This window comes from Channa argus, chromosome 16 (genome assembly GCF_033026475.1).
Source record: "Channa argus isolate prfri chromosome 16, Channa argus male v1.0, whole genome shotgun sequence".
NCBI classification, from domain to species: Eukaryota; Metazoa; Chordata; class Actinopteri; order Anabantiformes; family Channidae; genus Channa; species Channa argus.
In genome coordinates, this window is record NC_090212.1 from 7,460,066 (window position 1) to 7,482,754 (window position 22,689).

At 39.0% G+C, this 22,689-nt stretch overlaps 2 protein-coding genes across 18 annotated transcripts in view; both read left to right on the forward strand.

Moving 5' to 3' along the window:
• The window catches only part of tiam2a (TIAM Rac1 associated GEF 2a), a 106,572-nt gene that overhangs the window by 66,181 nt on the left and 17,702 nt on the right, over positions 1–22,689 (forward strand). The window lies entirely within an intron of this gene.
• Positions 268–21,378, forward strand: LOC137101277 (uncharacterized). Of its 13 annotated transcripts, none has more exons than XM_067479486.1 (23): positions 268–922; positions 2,036–2,146; positions 2,959–3,100; positions 4,786–4,978; positions 5,511–5,579; positions 5,824–5,895; positions 6,269–6,337; positions 8,022–8,090; positions 10,325–10,393; positions 10,630–10,701; positions 11,075–11,143; positions 11,380–11,451; positions 14,052–14,154; positions 14,373–14,425; positions 14,531–16,604; positions 17,348–17,416; positions 18,491–18,547; positions 18,702–18,743; positions 19,196–19,237; positions 19,497–19,525; positions 19,679–19,720; positions 19,982–20,023; positions 20,398–20,597. In XM_067479486.1, the coding sequence occupies exons 2-23, from the start codon at positions 2,041–2,043 to the stop codon at positions 20,458–20,460; spliced, it is 3,618 nt and encodes a 1,205-aa protein (XP_067335587.1). In that variant the 5' UTR covers positions 268–922; positions 2,036–2,040; the 3' UTR covers positions 20,461–20,597. The 13 variants fall into 13 exon arrangements, with proteins under 13 accessions (XP_067335587.1, XP_067335576.1, XP_067335580.1 ...); XM_067479475.1 differs by having other exon boundaries at positions 332–922; positions 19,497–19,538; positions 20,398–21,378; XM_067479482.1 differs by lacking the exon at positions 268–922 and adding an exon at positions 2,778–2,821 and having other exon boundaries at positions 1,917–2,146; positions 19,497–19,538; positions 20,398–21,378.

The window sequence follows — 22,689 nt, forward strand, 5'->3', positions numbered from 1 at the left end:
GGTCTCGATCTTTCTTGTTTTACTTGTCTCGGTGGACAAGAGGAGTCTGGGAGGTGTTTTAGCAGTTCTTAAAACTGTGTTACGAAGAGAAAGTTAAATTATTCAGTTTTGATTCTCCGTTTTTACCATGGGTCCTAGACTTCAAAAAGATACAGTAGAAGCCTACGGATATTAGGCTGTATCATCTTCAAACATGATCCTGTCTTCCTTGGAGCTGCAACCATTCCCCTCACTAAACATGAGAGAATCTCCTTTACTCATCGTGTGTGTGTGTGTGTGTGTGTGTGTGTGTGTGTGTGTGTGTGTGTGTGTGTGTGTGTGTGTGTGTGTGTGTGTGTGTGTGTGTGTGTGTGTGTGTGTGTGTGTGTGTGTGTGTGTGTGTGTGTGTGTGTGTGCGTTGGTGCACGTAACTATGAGTACAATTTACCTGTTTACATACCGACATTATGAAGGCAGTTTGTGTGTGACCGTACCTATTAGGACAGGGCTGCTGTCCTAACAAGTCGAGCAGTGCAGAAATGTTTATAAGTATGATATGAGTCATTTCCCGCTTTTTCTCCAAATGTCCTAATAGTGCCATTCACCGGATGTTTTCGTGTGTGTCAGTGTGTGCTCGTTGTGTATCATGCGGCTCCTATCGGTGAGTCGATGCTATTGCCGCTCTTTACACATTTTTGGCGTATTATACACAAAATTGGCGCCACTCATTGGTGGACAATCCTGCTCAGCGATTGGCTGCATTAGATGTCATCAATGTCAGAGAGCTCGAATCGGCTGCTGTGATTGGTCCGAGACCGACGACGATGGGCATGCGCAATGAGCCGTATTGAGGGACTTTCAACAGGTAAAGGGAGTGATCGATTTACGTACATGGGCTTTATTTTACGTGGAGGTGAAGTACATCGTTAAACTCGTGTTGAAGGTAAGTTTATTTGAAATATACTTTCTTTAGCTCATTTTGTTTACAGTCGGACACTTTTTAAGCTAGTTGGCTGTTAATCAGCAACAGCACTTCAGGTTAAGACTAATGAGAGAAAGTTAAGCAATTAAAGGGCTTCGTTCGGAAGTGGCTGCATGTGCGCTTCGACTATTTTGGGAGTAGAGCTGCGTTCCTAAAACCACCGTTCTGGAAGCAGTCGGATACTTTTTAAGTTTGAATGTTTTATTACGTTTTACTCGGTGCACGGTTTAACTTTGCGTAACCAACACACGTTGAATATTAGGATTAGGAGTAACGACGAAGCTCCGTTCGTTTGGTAAAATTCAGAAATTCTGAAAAAAAAATTCAGCGAGGCACGTTTCTCACATTTTTGGTGTATGGGCATTCTATAGTAATCCTCAGTGGTCTCTAAATCAATCAGATATGTCCCTAAACTATAACACGTGTATACGCACAGGTACTGTATCTTTCTGAAAGTGGCCTTTAAATTCGGTTCCAGCTGTAGGCTTACCGCACGGAACTCAAAGAAAAACATTAAGCACGACCGAGTTGCTATTACAGACGATGAATTCGACTTATCAATAATGTATCTAAAGTTTCTTTGAAGGCCAGTATTTGAGAATCTGCCAAATATGTAGACTTAGAGGGAAAAAAAAAAGTAATTCAGGTGCACTCTAGCAGTACATCACCTGTCCCTACAACTTACTCAAAGCCAACTCATGTTATATACTATGAAGGTGAACTTTGGACAGGAGCAACAAAAGTTAAGGTATATGCTGCACATGCACATTTGCAGAGTGTGTGTGTGTGTATATATATATATATATATATATATATATATATATATATATATATATATATATATATATATATATATATATATATATATATATATATATATATATATATATATATATATATATCAATATATATCAAAGCTTAATCATAAGTAGGCATTTCCCTGCGGTAGTTTCTTTGGATTTAGTGAAAATATGCTGTGTGCATACTGAGATGTGATTGCCAGGATGAAATTACCTATATTCGTATATGAGATTTTAGTCATTTAACCGTTATGTTCTCTGGAAATCTTTTTAGTCAACATGGAGAGAAGGAAGAGAAAGAAGCCCGAACAGGATGCAATAGAACACATTCTGTCAGGCAAAGACAAAGCTTTCATTGAGCAACGAAATATAAATGCATTTAAAGGTAAGTTGTGCATCACATTTACAAATCTTCCCACATGTCATTAAAATATAGAAACTTAAATAAATATGGGATTAGAAATGCAAGGAGATGTAACAAAATAATGTTAATGAACAAAATTAAGCAAACTACTCAATTTTAATGTACAGGTTACAGAGAATAATGTAACAGGAATCATACAGTGTAACATAGTGGTGAATATCTATGCTCTGTTGGGTTGAGATCCGGTGACTAACTTGGCCATTGAAGAATATTTAATTTCTTTGCCTTCAAAAAGCCTTGACTTGCTTTCAAAATATGTGGATCATTATCAATCTGCACTGTGAACAGTTTTCGAAGCATTTGGGTGAATGTGTTCAAATACCTCTGAATCCCTGAAATTGGAAGTTCTCTTCTTCAAATGGCTATAATTCCTAAATGGTAGATGCCAGAATTTTGGGAAAAGTCTAAATAAGCTAAAAGTGTCCAAGTCACTTTGTCCATATGCTTCTGGGCCTAACGGTAATTTTTCAGCATGAAAAATATAATATATTCCACTCTACAGCAAATGTTGAAGTGCTGAAACCATTGCACTGATTCACTACTTCTGTACACAATACACTAATGATCCTTCCTTCTACTGCAACAACCGTAGGGCTACTACAAATTCAGTTGCATGTATGGTATTAATGCACCATGGTTAGTAGACCTCATTACATTCAAGATTTTTACAAGATTGTTATCTTTGAAAGAATAAGTAAGGAGTGGATTAATTAATTAAAGAAACATTTGGACTTGGACATGTTTGTATTTACTTTATTCCTGCCCTTTTTTAGGGAGAGGTGTGTTTGCAGTGGAACATATTGAAGCATCAACCTTTGTTGTGGAATACCGTGGCTTTCTTTGTAGAAGTAAAGATGTTAATGACACCCAAGGGAAGTACTTGTTCGACTTCAAGTGGAATGGAACGTCTTATTGGTAAATTTGCTACTTTTTGAGAAGAATTTGAGCAAAGAAGTTGAGTTTTACATGTTATTCTGATAACACATGAAGTAGCAATGACATTTTCCATATAAACTTTACGTGCCTAATAAAATGAAGATAAAGATGATAAATAAAATGAGAAATATGATATATAGTATAACCCAAATTCCAAAACATATGTTTAAAGGTAAATTAAATCAACATGTCAAATGTTGAAACTGGGACATTCTACCATTTAATGGAAAATATTAGTTAAAATTTGGCTTCAAAACATCTAAAAAGATAGAGGGTGATGTTTTCCATTATTTAGCATCCCATCCTCTTTTAACTACTGTCTCCGAAATGAGGAGACCATTTGCTGGAGTTTTAGGAGAGGAATGTTGACCTATTTTTGTCTTCTGCATGATTCTTGCTGCTAAAAAGTCCTGGGCCTTTGTTGCTGGATTTTTTTGTTTGATGATGCACCAAATGTTTTCTTTTAGTGAAAGGTCTGGACTGCAGGCAGGCCAGTTCAGCACCCACATATTTTTTCCCGTGAAGCCATGCTGTTGGGATGGATGCATGATGTGGTTTAGCATTTTCTTGGTGAAATATGCAAGGCCTTCCCTGAAAGAGGCATTGTTTGGATGGGATAAATGTTGCTCTAAAACCTCTGTACTTTTCAGTATGGATGGTGTCTTTCCAGATGTATAAGCTGCCCATGCTATAGGCACTAATGCACGCCCAAACCAACAGAGATGCAGGCTTTTGAACAGTTTTAACCGCTGATAACAAGGTGGATGCTCCCTCTCCTCTTTAGTCCGCAGAACAGGGCATCTTTGGTTTCCTAATCCAATTTCAAATTTGGATTCATCTGACAAAGCAGGTTTCCATTTTGCCTCAGACCATTTTAAATGAGCTTTGGCCCAGAGAACATGGCTGTGGTTTTTGGATTTTGTTCCCCTACAGCCTCTTCTTTGCATGATACAGCTTCAACTTGCATATGTGGATTACACGGCGAACCATGTTCACAGACAGTAATTTATGTAAGTTGTCATGAGCCCCTGCAGTGAAGTCCAGCTCAGAATCATGCTTATTTTTTTTTTATGCAGTGCCGGCTGAGGGGCCGAAGATCACATAGATACAGTTTTGACCTCCGGCCTTGTCCCTTGCTCACAGTGATTGGTGAACCTCTACCCATCCCTACATTTTAGCAGCTCTGCCTCTGAAATTTTCCTTTTAATCACAGTCATGCTGCTGACATGTTGCAAATTAACTAGATTAGTTGTCAAATGCTCCTGCATTTGTTTTTCATTTGCAGCAATTACTTTTCCAGCCTTTTATTGCCCCTCTTCCAAATTTGAGATATGTTGTTGTTCAAAATGAGCCAGTAATTTCCACGAAAGGATAAAATGTCTCAGTTTTGAAATCTGACATTTTGTTTAGATTTTGTTGTGCATAAAGTATGGGTTTATTAAATTTGCAAATCATTGTTTCTGCTTTAATTTATCTTTCACACATTCTCAATTTCTCAACAATTTTTTTTGGAATTGGGGTTGTAATGGTTAGTAAAGAGAGAGTTTGACTCAGTAGCTCAAAATGCAAAATTTTGCATACCCACAAAGTTGCTAACAAGCTCATCTTTGTTTAAACCCACAAAAATGTTTGTACTGTAAATTTATTGCTTATATGTTTTGCAGCATGGATGCTTCAAAAGAGGATGGAATGCTAGGACGATTAGTAAACGACGAGCACAGAAATCCCAACTGCAGAGTGAAGACAATTGTTGTGGAAGGAAAGCCACATCTTTGCCTGTTTAGTGTTAGACAAATTTTACCAAATGAGGAGATAACCTACAACTACGGGGATTCTCCATGGCCTTGGCGCTCAATGGTATGTATTTGTTCTTTTAAAACAATGTTTTTGTTGACTAAAACAGAAGCTAAATTGTATTGTGATGTACATTTATTTTTTAAACGTTTGGCAATGCAAATAATTTATCATGCTATAAAAATATTTGTGTGTGCAATGTCCTACAGCTCAGGGAAGGAGAAAGTGAGTAAGGACATTTTTCTTGACACTGAATTGGGGTTTTGTGTTGAAATGTCAAAGATCTTCCAAGTTTTTATACCAGGACTGTTGTCTTCACGAGGGTGTTGTGGTGTCTGAATGCCATGACAACAGAAACTGGTGGAGGGATTAGAGTCCATGATAACGAAATGTATTTAGTCACAGGATCCTTTTGTAAGGGCGAGAGGTAAAACCCTTAATAGATAATGTCAGAATGTGTTTGAAAATCTTGATTACACATCGAGTGGGGGATGGGCATGACGTGAAGCTTAAATGCAAGGACATTTTGCCACTGGGAGGACCATCGAATGTTCACACCATTAATGCAGATTTCAATTCGTCTGTCCTATTTCAGATGCCTTGTGATGAAAATTCCAAGCCCGATACCAAGCAGCCAGATTCAGCTTTGGCTGAAAATCAAACTGTAAGTTACATTAATTAGTGCATGAGATGTGTAATGGTTGACTGTATGTGGGGAAATTTGGAAAAACCTGCTTTTATTCATGCTTTTCATGGCATGATGATTCATGTCTGCTGTGCACACGTTAGTAGTGAAAGTCGCAGAAGATGCTGAATCATCAATAGTTCTTGGATAGACTACATATTGTTGCGGTTTCTATTTAGCAGATATCATGCCTCAAAGTGTTGCCTCTTTCACACATTTACAGGACTTGTGTGATGAGACTTTAGTGGTTGTGCCAGAATGCAGTGCAGCTTCCTCCTCGTCAGATAAAGACAAGGTAAGTGAGAAAGTATTCTTTGTGGACACTGAATTGGGGTTTTGTGTTGATACGTCAAAGATCATCCTAGTTTCTGTACCAAGACTGTTGTCTTCACGAGGGTGTTGTGGTGTCTGAATGCCATAACAACAGAAACTGGTGGAGGGATTAGAGTCCACGATAACGAAATGTATTTAGTCACAGGATCCTTTTGTAAGGGCGAGAGGTAAAACCCTTAATAGATGATGTCAGAATGTGTTTGAAAATCTTGATTACACATCGAGTGGGGGATGGGCATGACGTGAAGCTTAAATACAAGGACATTTTGCCACTGGGAGGACCATCGAATGTTCACACCATTAATGCAGATTTCAATTCATCTGTCCTATTTCAGATGCCTTGTGATGAAAATTCCAAGCCCGATACCAAGCAGCCAGATTCAGCTTTGGCTGAAAATCAAACTGTAAGTTACATTAATTAGTGCAAGAGATGTGTAATGGTTTACTTCTTCTTTTCCTTTGGGCTGTTCCCTTTCAGGGGTCTCCGCAGTGAATCATGTGTCTCCATCTAACCCTGTCCTCTGCATCCTCTTCTCTCACAGCAACTAACTTCATGTCCTCTCTCACTACATCCATAAACCTCCTCTTTGGTCTTCCTCTAGACCTCCTGCCTGGCAACTCTAACTTCAGCATCCTTCTACCAATATATTTACTGTCTCTCCTCTGAACATGTCCAAACCGCCTCAATCTGGCCTCTCTTATTTTATCTTCAACACATCTAACATGAGCTGTCCCTCTGATGTCCTCATTCCTGATCCTGTCCATCCTCGTCCCTCCCAAAGTGAACCTCAACATCTTAAGCTCTGCTTCCTCCAGCTGTTCCTCCTGTCTTTTCTTCAGTGACACTTCTTCTAAGCCGAACAACATCTCTGGTCTCACCACCGTCTTGAACACCTTTCCTTTCATTCTTGCTGATGCTCTTTTATCAATAACACACCTGACACTTTCCTCCACCCGTTCCAACCTGCCTGCACTCGCCTCTTCACCTCTTTTCCACACTCTCCATTGCTCTGAACCGTTGACCCTACTTACTTAAAGTCCTGCACCTTCTTCACCTCTGCTCCCTGTAACCTCACCGTTCCACCTGGGTCCCTCTCATTGGCACAAATGTATTCTGTCTTGCTGCGGCTAAGCTTCATTCCTCTGTTTTCCAGAGCAGACCTCCACCTCTCTAGATTTTCCTCCACCTGCTCCCTGCTCTCACTACAAATCACGTCATCCGCAAACATCTTGTTAAACAAACTAGTCAGAAACTCTACTGCCACCTCTCCTAGACACTTCCATACCTCCACAGGTTTGTCATCAGGACCAACTGCCTTTCCACTCTTCATCCTCATTAACGTCGTCCTCACTTCACTCCAACTAAACTTTGCTACTTCCTCCTCCACACCAGTCACCTCTTCTACTCTTCGTTCTCTTAAATTTTCCTCATTCATCAATTCTTCAAAGTTCTCCTTCCATCTTCCCATAACACTCCTGGCACCTGTCAATACATTTCCATCCTTATCTTTGATCACCCTAACCTGCTGCACATCCTTCCCATCTGTATCTCTCTGTCTGGCCAACCTGTACAAATCCACTTCTCCCTCTTTAGTGTCCAACCTAGCATACAAGTCCTCATATGCTCTTTGTTTGGCATTTGCCACCTCTACCTTCACCTTACGCCGCATCTCCATGTACTCCTGTCTACTTTCTTCAGCCCTCTGTGTCCCACTTCTTCTTAGCTAACCTCTTTCTCTGAATACACTCCTGAACTTCCTTGTTCCACCACCAAGATTTTCCTAGTTTCTGTACCAAGACTGTTGTCTTCACGAGGGTGTTGTGGTGTCTGAATGCCATAACAACAGAAACTGGTGGAGGGATTAGAGTCCATGATAACGAAATGTATTTAGTCACAGGATCCTTTTGTAAGGGCGAGAGGTAAAACCCTTAATAGATAATGTCAGAATGTGTTTGAAAATCTTGATTACACATCGAGTGGGGGATGGGCATGACGTGAAGCTTAAATGCAAGGACATTTTGCAACTGGGAGGACCATCGAATGTTCACACCATTAATGCAGATTTCAATTCGTCTGTCCTATTTCAGATGCCTTGTGATGAAAATTCCAAGCCCGATACCAAGCAGCCAGATTCAGCTTTGGCTGAAAATCAAACTGTAAGTTACATTAATTAGTGCAAGAGATGTGTAATGGTTTACTTCTTCTTTTCCTTTGGGCTGTTCCCTTTCAGGGGTCTTAGCAGTGAATCATGTGTCTCCATCTAACCCTGTCCTCTGCATCCTCTTCTCTCACAGCAACTAACTTCATGTCCTCTCTCACTACATCCATAAATCTCCTCTTTGGTCTTCCTCTAGACCTCCTGCCTGGCAACTCCAACCTCAGCATCCTTCTACCAATATATTCAGTTTCTCCTCAGAACATGTCCAAACCACCTCAATCTGGCCTCTCTTATTTTATCTCCAACACATCTAACATGAGCTGTCCCTCTGATGTACTCATTCCTGATCCTGCCCATCCTCGTCCCTCCCAAAGTGAACCTCAACATCTTAAGCTCTGCTTCCTCCAGCTGTTCCTCCTGTCTTTTCTTCAGTGCCACTGTCTCTAAGCCGAACAACATCTCTGGTCTCACCACCGTCTTGAACACCTTTCCTTTCATTCTTGCTGATGCTCTTTTATCAATAACACACCTGACACTTTCCTCCACCTGTTCCAACCTGCCTGCACTCGCCTCTTCACCTCTTTTCCACACTCTCCATTGCTCTGAACTGTTGACCCTAAGTACTTAAAGTCCTGCACCTTCTTCACTTCTGTTCCCTGTAACCTCACCGTTCCACCTGGCTCCCTCTCACTGACACAAATGTATTCTGTCTTGCTGCGGCTAAGCTTCATTCCTCTGTTTTCCAGAGCAGACCTCCACCTCTCTAGATTTTCCTCCACCTGCTCCCTGCTCTCACTACAAATCACGTCATCCGCAAACATCATAGTCCATGGAGATTCTTGTCTAACCTCATCTGTCAGCCTGTCCATCACCAGAGCAAACAAGAAGGGGGTCAGAGCCGATCCTTGATGCAGACCCACCTCCACCTTGAACTCCTCGGTCACACCTACAGCACCTCACCACTGTCTTACAGCTCTCATACATGTCCTGCACCACTCTAACAAACTTCTCTGCCACTCCAGACGTCCTCATACAATACCACAGCTCCTCTCTCTGCACCCTGTCATACGCTTTCTCTAAATCTACAAAGACACAATGCAGCTCCCTATGACCTTCTCTGTACTTCTCCATCAGCATCCTCAAAGCAAATACTGCATCTGTTGTACTCTTTCTAGGCATGAAACCATACTGCTGCTCACAAATGTTCACCTCTGACCTTAGCCTAGCTTCCACTACTCTTCCCACAACTTCATTATTGGCTCATCAGCTTTATTCCTCTGCAGTTGTCACAGCTCTGCACATCTCCCTTGTCTTAAAAACAGTCAGCAGTACACTTCTCCTTCATTCCTCGGGCATCCTCTCACTCTCCAAGATCTTGTTAAACAAACTAGTCAGAAACTCTACTGCCACCTCTCCTAGACACTTCCATACCTCCACAGGTTTGTCATCAGGACCAACTGCCTTCCACTCTTCATCCTCATTAACGTCGTCCTCACTTCACTCCAACTAAACTTTGCTACTTCCTCCTCCACACCAGTCACCTCTTCTACTCTTCGTTCTCTTAAATTTTCCTCATTCATCAATTCTTCAAAGTTCTCCTTCCATCTTCCCATAACACTCCTGGCACCTGTCAATACATTTCCATCCTTATCTTTGATCACCCTAACCTGCTGCACATCCTTCCCATCTGTATCTCTCTGTCTGGCCAACCTGTACAAATCCACTTCTCCCTCTTTAGTGTCCAACCTAGCATACAAGTCCTCATATGCTCTTTGTTTGGCATTTGCCACCTCTACCTTCACCTTACGCCGCATCTCCATGTACTCCTGTCTACTTTCTTCAGCCCTCTGTGTCCCACTTCTTCTTAGCTAACCTCTTTCTCTGAATACACTCCTGAACTTCCTTGTTCCACCACCAAGATTTTCCTAGTTTCTGTACCAAGACTGTTGTCTTCATGAGGGTGTTGTGGTGTCTGAATGCCATGACAACAGAAACTGGTGGAGGGATTAGAGTCCATGATAACGAAATGTATTTAGTCACAGGATCCTTTTGTAAGGGCGAGAGGTAAAACCCTTAATAGATAATGTCAGAATGTGTTTGAAAATCTTGATTACACATCGAGTGGGGGATGGGCATGACGTGAAGCTTAAATGCAAGGACATTTTGCCACTGGGAGGACCATCGAATGTTCACACCATTAATGCAGATTTCAATTCGTCTGTCCTATTTCAGATGCCTTGTGATGAAAATTCCAAGCCCGATACCAAGCAGCCAGATTCAGCTTTGGATGAAAATCAAACTGTAAGTTATATTAATTAGTGCATGAGATGTGTAATGGTTGACTGTATGTGGGGAAATTTGGAAAAACCTGCTTTTATTCATGCTTTTCATGGCATGATGATTCATGTCTGCTGTTAGTAGTGAAAGTCGCAGAAGATGCTGAATCATCAATAGTTCTTGGATAGACTACATATTGTTGCGGTTTCTATTTAGTAGATATCATGCCTCAAAGTGTTGCCTCTTTCACACATTTACAGGACTTGTGTGATGAGACTTTAGTGGTTGTGCCAGAATGCAGTGCAGCTTCCTCCTCGTCAGATAAAGACAAGGTAAGTGAGAAAGTATTCTTTGTGGACACTGAATTGGGGTTTTGTGTTGAAACGTCAAAGATCATCCTAGTTTCTGTACCAAGACTGTTGTCTTCACGAGGGTGTTGTGGTGTCTGAATGCCATAACAACAGAAACTGGTGGAGGGATTAGAGTCCATGATAACGAAATGTATTTAGTCACAGGATCCTTTTGTAAGGGCGAGAGGTAAAACCCTTAATAGATAATGTCAGAATGTGTTTGAAAATCTTGATTACACATCGAGTGGGGGATGGGCATGACGTGAAGCTTAAATGCAAGGACATTTTGCCACTGGGAGGACCATCGAATGTTCACACCATTAATGCAGATTTCAATTCGTCTGTCCTATTTCAGATGCCTTGTGATGAAAATTCCAAGCCCGATACCAAGCAGCCAGATTCAGCTTTGGATGAAAATCAAACTGTAAGTTATATTAATTAGTGCATGAGATGTGTAATGGTTGACTGTATGTGGGGAAATTTGGAAAAACCTGCTTTTATTCATGCTTTTCATGGCATGATGATTCATGTCTGCTGTTAGTAGTGAAAGTCGCAGAAGATGCTGAATCATCAATAGTTCTTGGATAGACTACATATTGTTGCGGTTTCTATTTAGTAGATATCATGCCTCAAAGTGTTGCCTCTTTCACACATTTACAGGACTTGTGTGATGAGACTTTAGTGGTTGTGCCAGAATGCAGTGCAGCTTCCTCCTCGTCAGATAAAGACAAGGTAAGTGAGAAAGTATTCTTTGTGGACACTGAATTGGGGTTTTGTGTTGAAACGTCAAAGATCATCCTAGTTTCTGTACCAAGACTGTTGTCTTCACGAGGGTGTTGTGGTGTCTGAATGCCATAACAACAGAAACTGGTGGAGGGATTAGAGTCCATGATAACGAAATGTATTTAGTCACAGGATCCTTTTGTAAGGGCGAGAGGTAAAACCCTTAATAGATAATGTCAGAATGTGTTTGAAAATCTTGATTACACATCAAGTGGGGGATGGGCATGACGTGAAGCTTAAATGCAAGGACATTTTGCCACTATGACCTTCAAATATTTACACCATTATAAGAGTTGTTTGTTGTATTGAGTTTAAGTGTGGATAGGGCACGGACTTGATATGCACAGTTTAATGATAGCAAATCGCATCACCTTCTATTAGACTGGTCATAAAAATTTCGAAATTTTATCTATTTTTCGCGAGGGAAAAATGTTTTATTTTATTTTTATTATCAATAAGTCCCAATCCAAGACTGAAAGCTCAATATAAACTTTATTTCAGTCAGAGGGAAAAGCATTCCTTTTAACCAATTTTGGAGCATATGCAGAAATATGTTGCTCTTTTTTTGAAAAATGTAGAAACCTACAATTTTATGATAATTAGTTGCATACTTGATGTGATGTAACTATGCTAGTGGCAAATTGTGGAGATCCAGAACTGTTTTTTAAAATATGAGGATTAATGATGGCTATAGTCAGTGATTTTTACATCCTAGTTCTACTATAAGAAAGCAGCAATTTCTTGTCTACGTGGCTCAGAGCTTTGTTCAACCATTATGGCTTTAAGTGAAATAAGATGTGAGTAGGGGTGCATATTTGATGCATACTATAGAGTTTGTCAGCTGGAAAAGTGTTTAGGATTTTGTGTAACACCTTTTATTGCCTACTCATTTCCTTACTGATCAAAAATAGAGAAAAAACAATGAGCTGGTATTATCTGTAGATATGCAGTAATAGACAGCTGAGATCCAGAGGTGCTCCTTGCTAGCAGGCAAGGCAGGCAACTCTTTGGGGGCCCCAGGCCAGTCGGGGCCCCCGAGGTTGACAAAAGTTAAATTATGTACAGCACTGGCTGTGTGCAGAATTTACAATGAAATTACCAGTCACAGACCTTCCAAAGAGCGCCCCAGTTGTGCATGATTCAGTGTAAACAAATGGGTTTAATGAAATAATTAAAACCAGCTAACAAAAATCAAGAGGCATTATCAATTTAAATTTAATAATCATAATAAATAATAATAATAATAAAAATAAAGTGTTAGGTAACAGCTGCCAATATATTTGTAATTGTTGTGAAGAGAGAGTTGAGTAACAGAACTTTGTATCACATTGTTTTTTTTTTTGTTTTTTTTTGTTTACTGTGACGTTTAACATTAGTTAACTAAGTTAGCAGAGCAGCCTAATGTGTCCAGCTTTGCTGAAGTCAGATTTAGGATACCAGAATTTACCTTGTTAGCTTAGCTGGTTATAGCTAACTTGGACAATACTTTTTTTTTAGTAAATTGATGGAAGCTGTATCTGAACTAAGCTAACTGTGAAGCTATGAAAGGAAAGAATGGTATGAAATTTAGATGCAAAGAAATATAGACAAGTGTACTATAAATAATACGTTGTATAAATCTAAATTATGCTATGTGTGGTTTTAAAAAGTGGTTTTATGACAAATACATTTTTGCCTAGGGGCCCAAAAAGTCTAGGATTGCCATTGCTGAGACCTGGTTCTTATGAGCTGCAACCTTATCCACACTGGTTTCTGGTTATCTGTACGTTGCATTGAGATCACATAATGTATTCTGTTCAGTAAAAGTGAGTGTTGGACCGAAGGTAAAGTAGTATTTTATTACCTTGATGTGTTTATAGGGCAACATCACCAATTTTCAACTTGCTCTCCATATCTTTAGTTTAGGGTGTAAATGTACAATAACATTACCCAGAGAAGGTTTACGTCATTAGGAGTTGAGATAATATCATCTGGAGGGGCTCTGGAAAAGCAGGTTGATCACGATCACAACCTCCATAGTGTGGACGAGATGACATAATCTGAACTGAAGTTTGAAGTTAAAAACCATAATTGTATATTTACACCCTTAACTAAAGCCATAGGGACCAAGTTGAAAATTGGTATTATAAGTATTAATTCCTATCCACTAACTTTAATACAGTTGTTTTTGCTGCAATGTATAATTGAGTGCACAAGTTTGCATCTGAAATGATCTGAAAAGATTTTTTTCCCCATGAACAGAATATTTAATCCATTCAGCTGGTACAGATGTTCCAATATTATGTTGTTAAAATATACTAGTACTTTTGTCATTTAACAGTAAGGGCTTTGAAATTGACAGAATTCATTACTTTTAAATGAAGGGAGTTTTGTACAAGCTAAATGGGCATTAAATTATATACTTTTGCTTTTGTTTTGTTTGCTTTAGTATTTATTTTGCTTAGTTTTTGTCTTCTAGTGATGTCAACATTAGGGATGCAAACTTTTACGCTCAATTGAAAAATATGAAATATTGAGTAAAAACAAAAATTATATTTTTCCATGTGCAGTGCCGCCATGTCGTTTACAGTGCTGTTATCTCCAGCTTGGATTCTTGTGGAGATTGCAGAGGACCTTTGGCTAGCATAAAATGGCTTGGGTTAAAATGCAAATGTGAGTATACTGTACTGGATGTGCTTGTACTTTTCATTAATGTAGGTGTTTTATTGGTTTGTGACCCTCTTCCAAAAAAAGATGTTTTTAATTATTTTTATTTTTTTTTCTTTTCAAGTCATTATTTCTTAAACATGTTTAATACCTTCAGCAGTTTTCTTAAGTGTGTGGTGTTTTAGTGTACTGAGCTGATGACAAAAATAAATTCTTATTTTCAGTATGTTCAAGGTCATGGCACAAAAGCTGCTTTATAAAGAGACAAGAGTTACTGGTATGTTTAATTTTTTTTACGCACTTTTGAGGGTTGTTGTGTGAAGGTATTGTACTGTAAACACTGTACAGTATTTCTGATTGTGCAAAACATTTTTTTTTTAAGCTGGACGAAAGAAACGACTCTGAAGAGTCAGAACCTCATATTGAAGAATCCTCAGATGAACAGTACATGCCGGACTCTACTCAAAGTAGCGATGACGGTAGCGATTATAGCCTTAACATCAGTCCTCACAAATCACCACGCAAGATAACACCAGTTGTTTCAGGGACTTCTAAGAAAACAAAGAACAGTTTGTCACAATCCACTTACTGTTCTTTTAATGAACAGGACATGCTTAGTGACAAAACAAGCTCAGGTCAACCTCTCCTATGTGACTCTGCACCCTTTGAGAATGACACCACCAAGAACAAAAATGAGATGCTTCACAGTTCTCAAAAAATACAAACAGAGATTTCTGATGAAAGAGGGACAAGTGAAATTGTGCCAAAACCCAAAGACGCCTCTTCCACCCAGAAAAACTATTGCTATGTGTGCAAAAAACCCCAGTCTAAAATTTCTCGTCATCTTAAAAACCATGAAGGGACTGAGCCAGATATTGCAGCTGCATTCTTGCTCCCTAAACACTCCCAGGAGAGAAAAAGGTTGTTAGAGAAGCTTCGAAACAAAGGTAACTATCAGCATAACCAAGAGGTTATGGACAATCGGAGTGGACCACTAAAACTCAAACGACGACCAAGAAAATTTGACATTGAGATTAGCACCAAAGCGTATGTGCATTGTGCATATTGTAAAGGAATGTTTATTCGCAAAGAGTTGTGGCGTCACACAAAAAGATGCCCTTCAAAGACTGCATCAGACTCTGAAGCAACTGGTAAGGCCAAAGTCTTGGTTATGGCTGATATTGCTGAGACAACATTCTCCCAAACCCTGTCTCCTGGATTGTGGAAGATCTTAGCAAACATGAAGGAAGATGATATTTCATCTTCAGTTCGAAATGACTTCCTCATACTGCAAATGGGTCAATGTCTTTACAACAAGCACGGAAGTGATCCAACAAAAGCTGAGTACATCAGACAGAAGCTTCGCGAAGTAGGCAGACTTTTGCTAACCTTGAGAAGAAAATTCTCCATTTATAATTTGGAAGAAGCATTGAAGCCAAACTTGTTTTTTAAAGTCATTGAGGCTGTGAAAGATGTCGCTGGTTATGATGAAGAGAGCCACACATACAAGACACCAAGTCTTGCACTGAAATTAGGACATTCACTTCATAAGATTGGTGACATTATTCTCAGCAGGGCCATTGCAGCAGAGGATGATGGCATGATAAAAGCAGCAGAGCGATTCAAAAGGCTGTGCTCAAGTGAATGGACACAACTTGTTTCCCATTCTGCTCTTTCTACCTTGAGCAAATCTAAGTTCAACAAACCATCCACCATACCATTCACAAAAGATGTGCAGCTTCTAAACAAATGCCTGGAGAAAAAATTGCATGATGCTTTTGAAAGCCTGAAAATTTCGGAGTCTTCCCAAATATATGCCGATCTTGCTAAAGTTACACTGACACAAATAATAGTCTTCAACAGACGTCGTGCAGGAGAGGTCTCAAAAATGACCCTTGAGTGTTTCAAGAAAAGAGACCAGACTGAGCTCCATCCCGACATAGCCGTTGGCCTGTCACCATTTGAGCAAAAAATGTCCAAGCTTTACAGCAGAGTGGAAATCATGGGCAAGAGAGGGAGAAAAGTTGCTGTTTTGTTAAACTGTGAACACCTCAACTCATTAACTCTACTGGTGGACAAGAGAGATGCATGTGGAGTTGATAAGGACAACCCCTTTCTATTTGCCAGGCCAAAATGTGGACCCACTAGCTATTACAGGGGGCAAGACTGCATCAGGGTTTTTGCAAGTCAGTGTGGTGCACAGAACCCTGAATATCTCAGGTCTACACATCTCCGGAAACATGTTGCAACTTTGTCCCAGATTCTGAACCTAAAAGATAATGAACTGGATCAACTCGCAAACTTCTTGGGCCACGACATACGGGTCCACAGAAGCTATTATCGGTTGCCAGAAGCAACAATAGAGATTGCAAAAATCTCAAAGCTGTTAATGGCTATGGAGAAAGGAACTCTTGCAAGATTCCAAGGAAAAGGTCTGGATGACATAGATTTTGAAGGTATGTGTACTAGTTTATAAATAAACTGATAATGGCACTTCATAAAGTATTTTGCATGAACAATATAAATCCAACAATATTTGAGCAGTGAAAGTAGTGTAAAGATAAGATAAGTGATAAAGGGTCATTTGGCCACATTTGCAATAATAAAAACAGCTTTTAGACACCCATTTAGGGCCTGAATGAATCATAGTATGCTGAACAGCAAATTTACAGATGTGGCAAAATTATTGGTACCCTTTCAATAAAAGAGAACAACCCACAATGGCCACTGAGATAATTTGGAACTGAAAAAAGTGTATCAGAATTTACTGAAAATTAACTAATGAAAATCAGACGTTGTTTAGAATTGTGGTCTAAATAGCCAACTATTGAAACTAGCCTGGACAAAAATGATAGTACCCTTAACTTAATTTCTCCAGATGTGTCAGGTGTGAAGGGTGCCTTTTCTCAGACTGCATGTTTTAGCTTTCCGCAGGTGTTCAATCAGATATAGATCAGGGATTGTAGAAGGCCACTTCACAATACTCCAATGTCCTTATCCATTCTTTGGTGTTTTAGCTGCATGTTATGTGTCTGCATATCTGTACACTCAGAGTATATTTATGAAAAAAAATTGTAAAAAGGATGGCTACTTAAACACACTTCAATTAATGGTAGATAAGAGATTGAATCTATTTTGTGTTTGGTATTCATTGCACATATATATGTCCAATATTTTATTTTTATTTTTTTATATATAGCTGAATTGGATTTAGAACTTGACAACATAAGTGAAGATGAAGAGTCAGATTCTGCCGTTGAACAAAGGGGTATGTATTCAATGTTGTTGTTGTTGTTGCACAGCTACATCTTAACACATTGTTAACATCTAATGTTTAGTTAAAATGTAAATCATTCGACACAGCGTGTAATATATCAAAAGTAACCCTTCCCATTTGGGGGTTATCACTAAGCTTTTTGATTAAGTCTCTACATATCAGGAAGTTGAGTAAGGGCAACTAGACTTTTCCTTGTTAGGTCAAAACATTTCATTTTGTACATTCATCAGTGTGAAAGACTGACTAAAGCTACTTTGCATGAGAAGTGAAACGTTTTGATTGAACAAAGTCCAGTTGCCATGACTCAATTTCCAGATAACTTCATCTGCATGACTGAGAATCTTCACTGATGTAAATCTTCTCACACCTGGATTTAAACGCTTTTGTGCTCGATCCTGTGAAGCTCCATCAGATTGGATGGAAAGTGTTTTCATTTTTATTGCATTGGTTTCATCAGATAGTGCTTTGGTTTTTGCCCAAAGTCTTTTTTTTTTCTTATTTAATTTTGCTGCATCAGGCCACAGACTCATTGTTCTCATGTTTCCAGAGGCTTTTAAATGCTGATTGGCTGACTCCAAGGTCACGGTCATTGTTGGATTAGTCAGTTTAGTTAGACAGACAGCTTTAGAAAAAGTCCTGGTAGTTTCAGACATCTTACTATTTGCAATTACTGAACTGCTATGCTCCTGGGAACATTCAATGCTTTAGAAATTGTTTTGTACCCTTGTGTCCTGATAGTTTCACAACAAAATACTATAGTTGAGTTTCTTGGACTTTATGGTTTGGTTTTTGTCCTGATATGCACTGTGAAATGTGGGACCTTTTTATATGTACATTTTCTATCTGTCTTAACTATGGCCAGTCAGTTAAATTTCCTACAGGTTTTTAAGAAAACCTTTGCTGAAATACCTTTATTTGTTTTTTTTTAGTCAATTTGCTGGGGGTTATTTTTGTTTTTTTTATTCTAATTCAACTTTAATGTTGTCATGTTCATGTTACTGGCTTGTGAAAGATGGTATTTTGCTTTCTATGAAAATATTTACTTTTAATTTTATTTCTCCATAGAACAACAGACAACTTCTAAGACAACTATGCCCCATGATAAGACCGTGAGGTCTACAGGTCTGTGTCCTATGTTACTCTTGGCATGAAATAATCTTTCTTCTTGAGATTTCATAAGGTCAAACTATTTGGATTGAGTTAAAATGGATTTTGTTTTAATTCTTGCATATGAGTCTACACATAGTTTGATTTGGTTTTTTTTCTCTCTCTATAGGACAAAAAACAATACCCCATGATGAGACCGTTAGCATCAGAGGTGTGTGTTTGATGAGGTGTAAGACCATGCAATAACACAATATTTTTTTGTGTGTATTAAAGTGATCATTTTGGACCTCATGTGTTCGTAATTTTATGCACTCTCCCTTATGTATATACATAGGGTGCCTCAATTAATGCTGTCTTGCCAAAGATCACTAACAAATGCTGACATCATGTCTTCGTGACATCTCTGTCATAACTAAGTTACCAATAGTTAAGATTATATGTATTTACATATGTATCTTTAACTGATTTTTCACATTGCCACACCATTTGGATTTTAGTTTTCTTTTTCTGTCAGGAAAAATAGAGAAGCACCAGGTTGTTGCTGAGAGCTAAGACAGTCCAGCTTTTGTTTGTTTTAAACAAATATTTAACTATACTGTATTAATGTTCTTGTTACTCTTGTTTTAATTTTTAAATCATTGTTTTATTTATTGTTTTCTATAGAACAAAGAACAGCGCCACTTGATGAGACCGTGAGCTCCACAGGTGTGTATGACAAACTTTCTCCTACATACTTTGTTAGGATTTCTCATGGTTAAATTGTGTATATGTTTGTTTTAAAAAATTTTTAAATCAAGACTAAAATCAGACAGTTATTTTTAAAAACATTGTAAAAGCCATTTTTGCAGTTATTACAGCTTTGAATCTTTTTTGGCTTGGTCACTTCACACTTCTCACAACTAGATTAAATGGGACACCATCAAGGGGCTTATTTTTATTCATATAATTTATATTTTTTCCATAGGAAAAACAACAATGCCTCCTGATACCACGGTCAGTGCCAAAGGTATGTGTGCCTGTGTATAATATGTGTATGTTAAAAACAATCTTCAGTGGCAGATTATGTAAACATATCTAAGATTTCACATGGTCAAACTTTGGATTCTAGACTTCAAATTGATTTTAAGTATGTCTTTTATCCTTCAGGAAAAAGAACGAAACCCCATAATGATGTTGAGAGCTCTGCAGGTATTTAAGAAATTGACAGATATGTTATTCAGTTTTTAAAGGGACTTTATCCAGTAAGGTGTCAATTCAGATTTAAGATTCAAAAACAGATAAATGATAGGATACATTTTAAGAATTTATTTCTTGTCAGTAATCCATTGTAAATGTTATTCAAGGCATGGGATAAAATTTCTCATATGCTATCTGTTAAGACATACCACGGCCAAACTTTTTCAGTTGTAGAGTTGAAATTAGATTTTAACTGTTCTTTTTCCCTCTCAGGAAAAAGAAAAAAGCTCAAGGATGATGCAAAGAGCTCTGGAGGTAAGTAGATAAACATTTTTTTTAAAACATTATTCAATATTAATGTAGTCATGTTCATGCAGGTCCGTAACATTTTTAAAATGGTCTTAAATCATTTTTGTGAAATCCTAATTGTCAAACATTTAAAATTGCCTTATTGTGGTTTTAGTATCATGTTTATTTCATGCATTTTTCCCCAACATTTAAATTTTACAAGTCATCAATCACTATTTAAGGAAGAAATTCGACACTTTTGCTTTATGAAAAGACCACTTGCAACTAATTCAAGCCAAATTTTTACTACATTTGGAATATAAAAACTCAGTTTTAGCAAGCTAGTTAAGAAATTATTATATTGGTCATTTTATGTGCCAAAGTTAAGTGTTGTTTTTCAGAGACCCCCGGAAGGAGAGTTGTCAAGAGACCATGGAGCTCAGCAGAAGTCAGTGCCGTCATGAAGCATTTCAAAACGCACATTTCGAAAGGACATCTTGCAACCAAAGCTGAGTGTGAACAGTGCAGGCTTGCTGAGGACCCAGTATTAAGGGAAAGAACTGTACAAAATATCAGAGATTTTGTTAGGAACCGAGGTTTGACATTCAAAAAAATGCCTTGAAAGTTTATTGTAAGGATTGGTGGCCTTTTGTTTAGTTTAAAATGGAGGTTCTCAAGTCTTGTTCATCTGAGTACAAGTTTCCTGAAAAGGCAATGGCCTTTGTTAAAATAAAGCATACCAGAAAATGAACATTGTTTAGCTGGTCCTTTCTTATTGGTTGGTAAGACTTAATCGCTATAGAGTCACTCATCCAGAATTTAAATGACTATAGAGCTCCATGGAATAAATTTGCTTCTGATTATTGGTATCTTTCAAGGACGGTACATGTTCAACTATAAGAAAAGGACAAAACAAAATTTCAAGTTGCAAGTCTGCTTCCCTTGAGGTTCATGTTGGGTTTCAAGGGTCTACCTGAAGTTTTTATTCTTTAAAGGTAATGAGTGTTATGGTATGTATACAGTGTGTCCAGTTATGCCAGGTTTGTTCTCATAACTACGGATTGGTTCTAATTCTTTGTCTGTGTGTGTGTGTGTGTGTATGTATATTGTCCAGACAATTTAGGTTTGTCCTCATAACTAGGGATGTGTTCAGAGTTTTTTAGGTGTATGAGCAGTGTCCATTTAAAGCATGTATGCCCTTATAACTAGGGGCTAGTTCTAATTCTTTGTGCGTGTGTATAGTGTTCAGGTAATGCAGGTTTGTCCTCATAGCTAGGGATGTGTTCTGATTCTGTATGTGTATGTGTAGCTGTATAGGAAATGTCTATTTAAAGCACATATGTCCTTATAATCAAGGGTTCGTTCTGATTCTGTGTGTGTGTGTAAAAGTTGTGTCAAGTTAAGTCAGGTTTGTCCTCTTAACCCCTGATTAATTCCGGAAACTCCCCCTTCCCGCCCACTTCCCTCCCCCGTCCTCACACTCCAGTACAGAATCAGGTTTTTATATCTTATAAATGGTTAGTCAGAATTGAATCTTGAGTAGACAGCTTTGCTCCTAAAGTTAAGATGAGCAATCAGATGTTAAGTTTGTGTCTCTAAAACAAAGGGAAAGGTGGGTCCCCATAGTCCTGTTGTGTACTGGTTTCGGAAAACTGTCCTAATAAACCACCCGTACCTGTATGTGTGTGTGTGTGTGTGTGTGTGTGTGTGTGTGTGTGTGTGTGTGTGTGTGTGTGAGCAATGGAAGATGGGGAGGGGTAATTTGGAGAGGTGTGTGCGTTATGACTAAGCTCATCAGCCACCATCTGGCCATGAGCAGGCTAATAATCTGGGTTTACTGCACTCAGTGCAGCTTAAACTAGCCTGCACTTCTCAGTCCATCCTATTGTAAACAAGTTGGAAAAGCAGAGCTGGAGATAAAAACTTTCAAGGAAGAAGCAACGAAGAGACAGTCAGAGATCCAGATCCAACATGATCCAGATCTGCCTAGGATGACCATAATTGGGGTGCCTGGTGCTACCGTGGCAGTGTCCATGCCAATCGTAGCCCCAACAGGGAACGATGAAGCTCCTCGGTCGTGCCTCTATCTCACCACCTTGATCGAGCTCTTCCTGCGTGATCGCTCGCCGGCCCAGGCCCTGTGCTCTCTCCTGGCCATATGCTGGTTCTGGCCGTCTGACTGTGGTGCTGAGGAGAAGGACTTGTTTCTGGGCTCTGCACTGCTCAGTTTGGGACGGCTTCTCAAAGGCAAGCTGGCCTGTCTTGCTCAGGATGTGGCTGCATGCCTGTCCTGTCAGAGAAATGCCAAAGGAGACAAACAACCGGTAACTGTGGGCTGTGGGAAGTTTTTAATGACATAACTGATACTATTGACTTTTTACAGTTAAGCTGCAGACTTTCACACTACTCCCACAACCTTCTGTGTATATGTGTTAAAAATACCTCCGCAAATGCAAGACTGGACTAGTATTACAGTCACAAAACGATTTGCTTTTGCTATAATTTGCACAGTATCATTTTTCCCAGCGCCATTGTGCTGGAGACACTCAACTGAGATAAACAAATTTCGGAAGCATGACAGAAATTAACTGCTAAACATCAGCATTGTAAAATTGCTATTGTGGTCACATTAGCCTGGTGGTTTTATTATTTACTGTCTTTCATAGAGCTCCCTGAGTATCTGTGCTTCGTGA

Excerpts from the sequence above, each read along its gene's own strand:
- LOC137101277 (XM_067479475.1), top strand. The coding sequence starts at position 2,041 with ATGGAGAGAAGGAAGAGAAAGAAGCCCGAACAGGATGCAATAGAACAC. Across the intron at positions 11,452-14,051 it reads CCTCGTCAGATAAAGACAAG|TGCCGCCATGTCGTTTACAG; the intron begins GTAAGTGAGAAA and ends TTCCATGTGCAG. Across the intron at positions 14,155-14,372 it reads GCTTGGGTTAAAATGCAAAT|TATGTTCAAGGTCATGGCAC; the intron begins GTGAGTATACTG and ends TCTTATTTTCAG.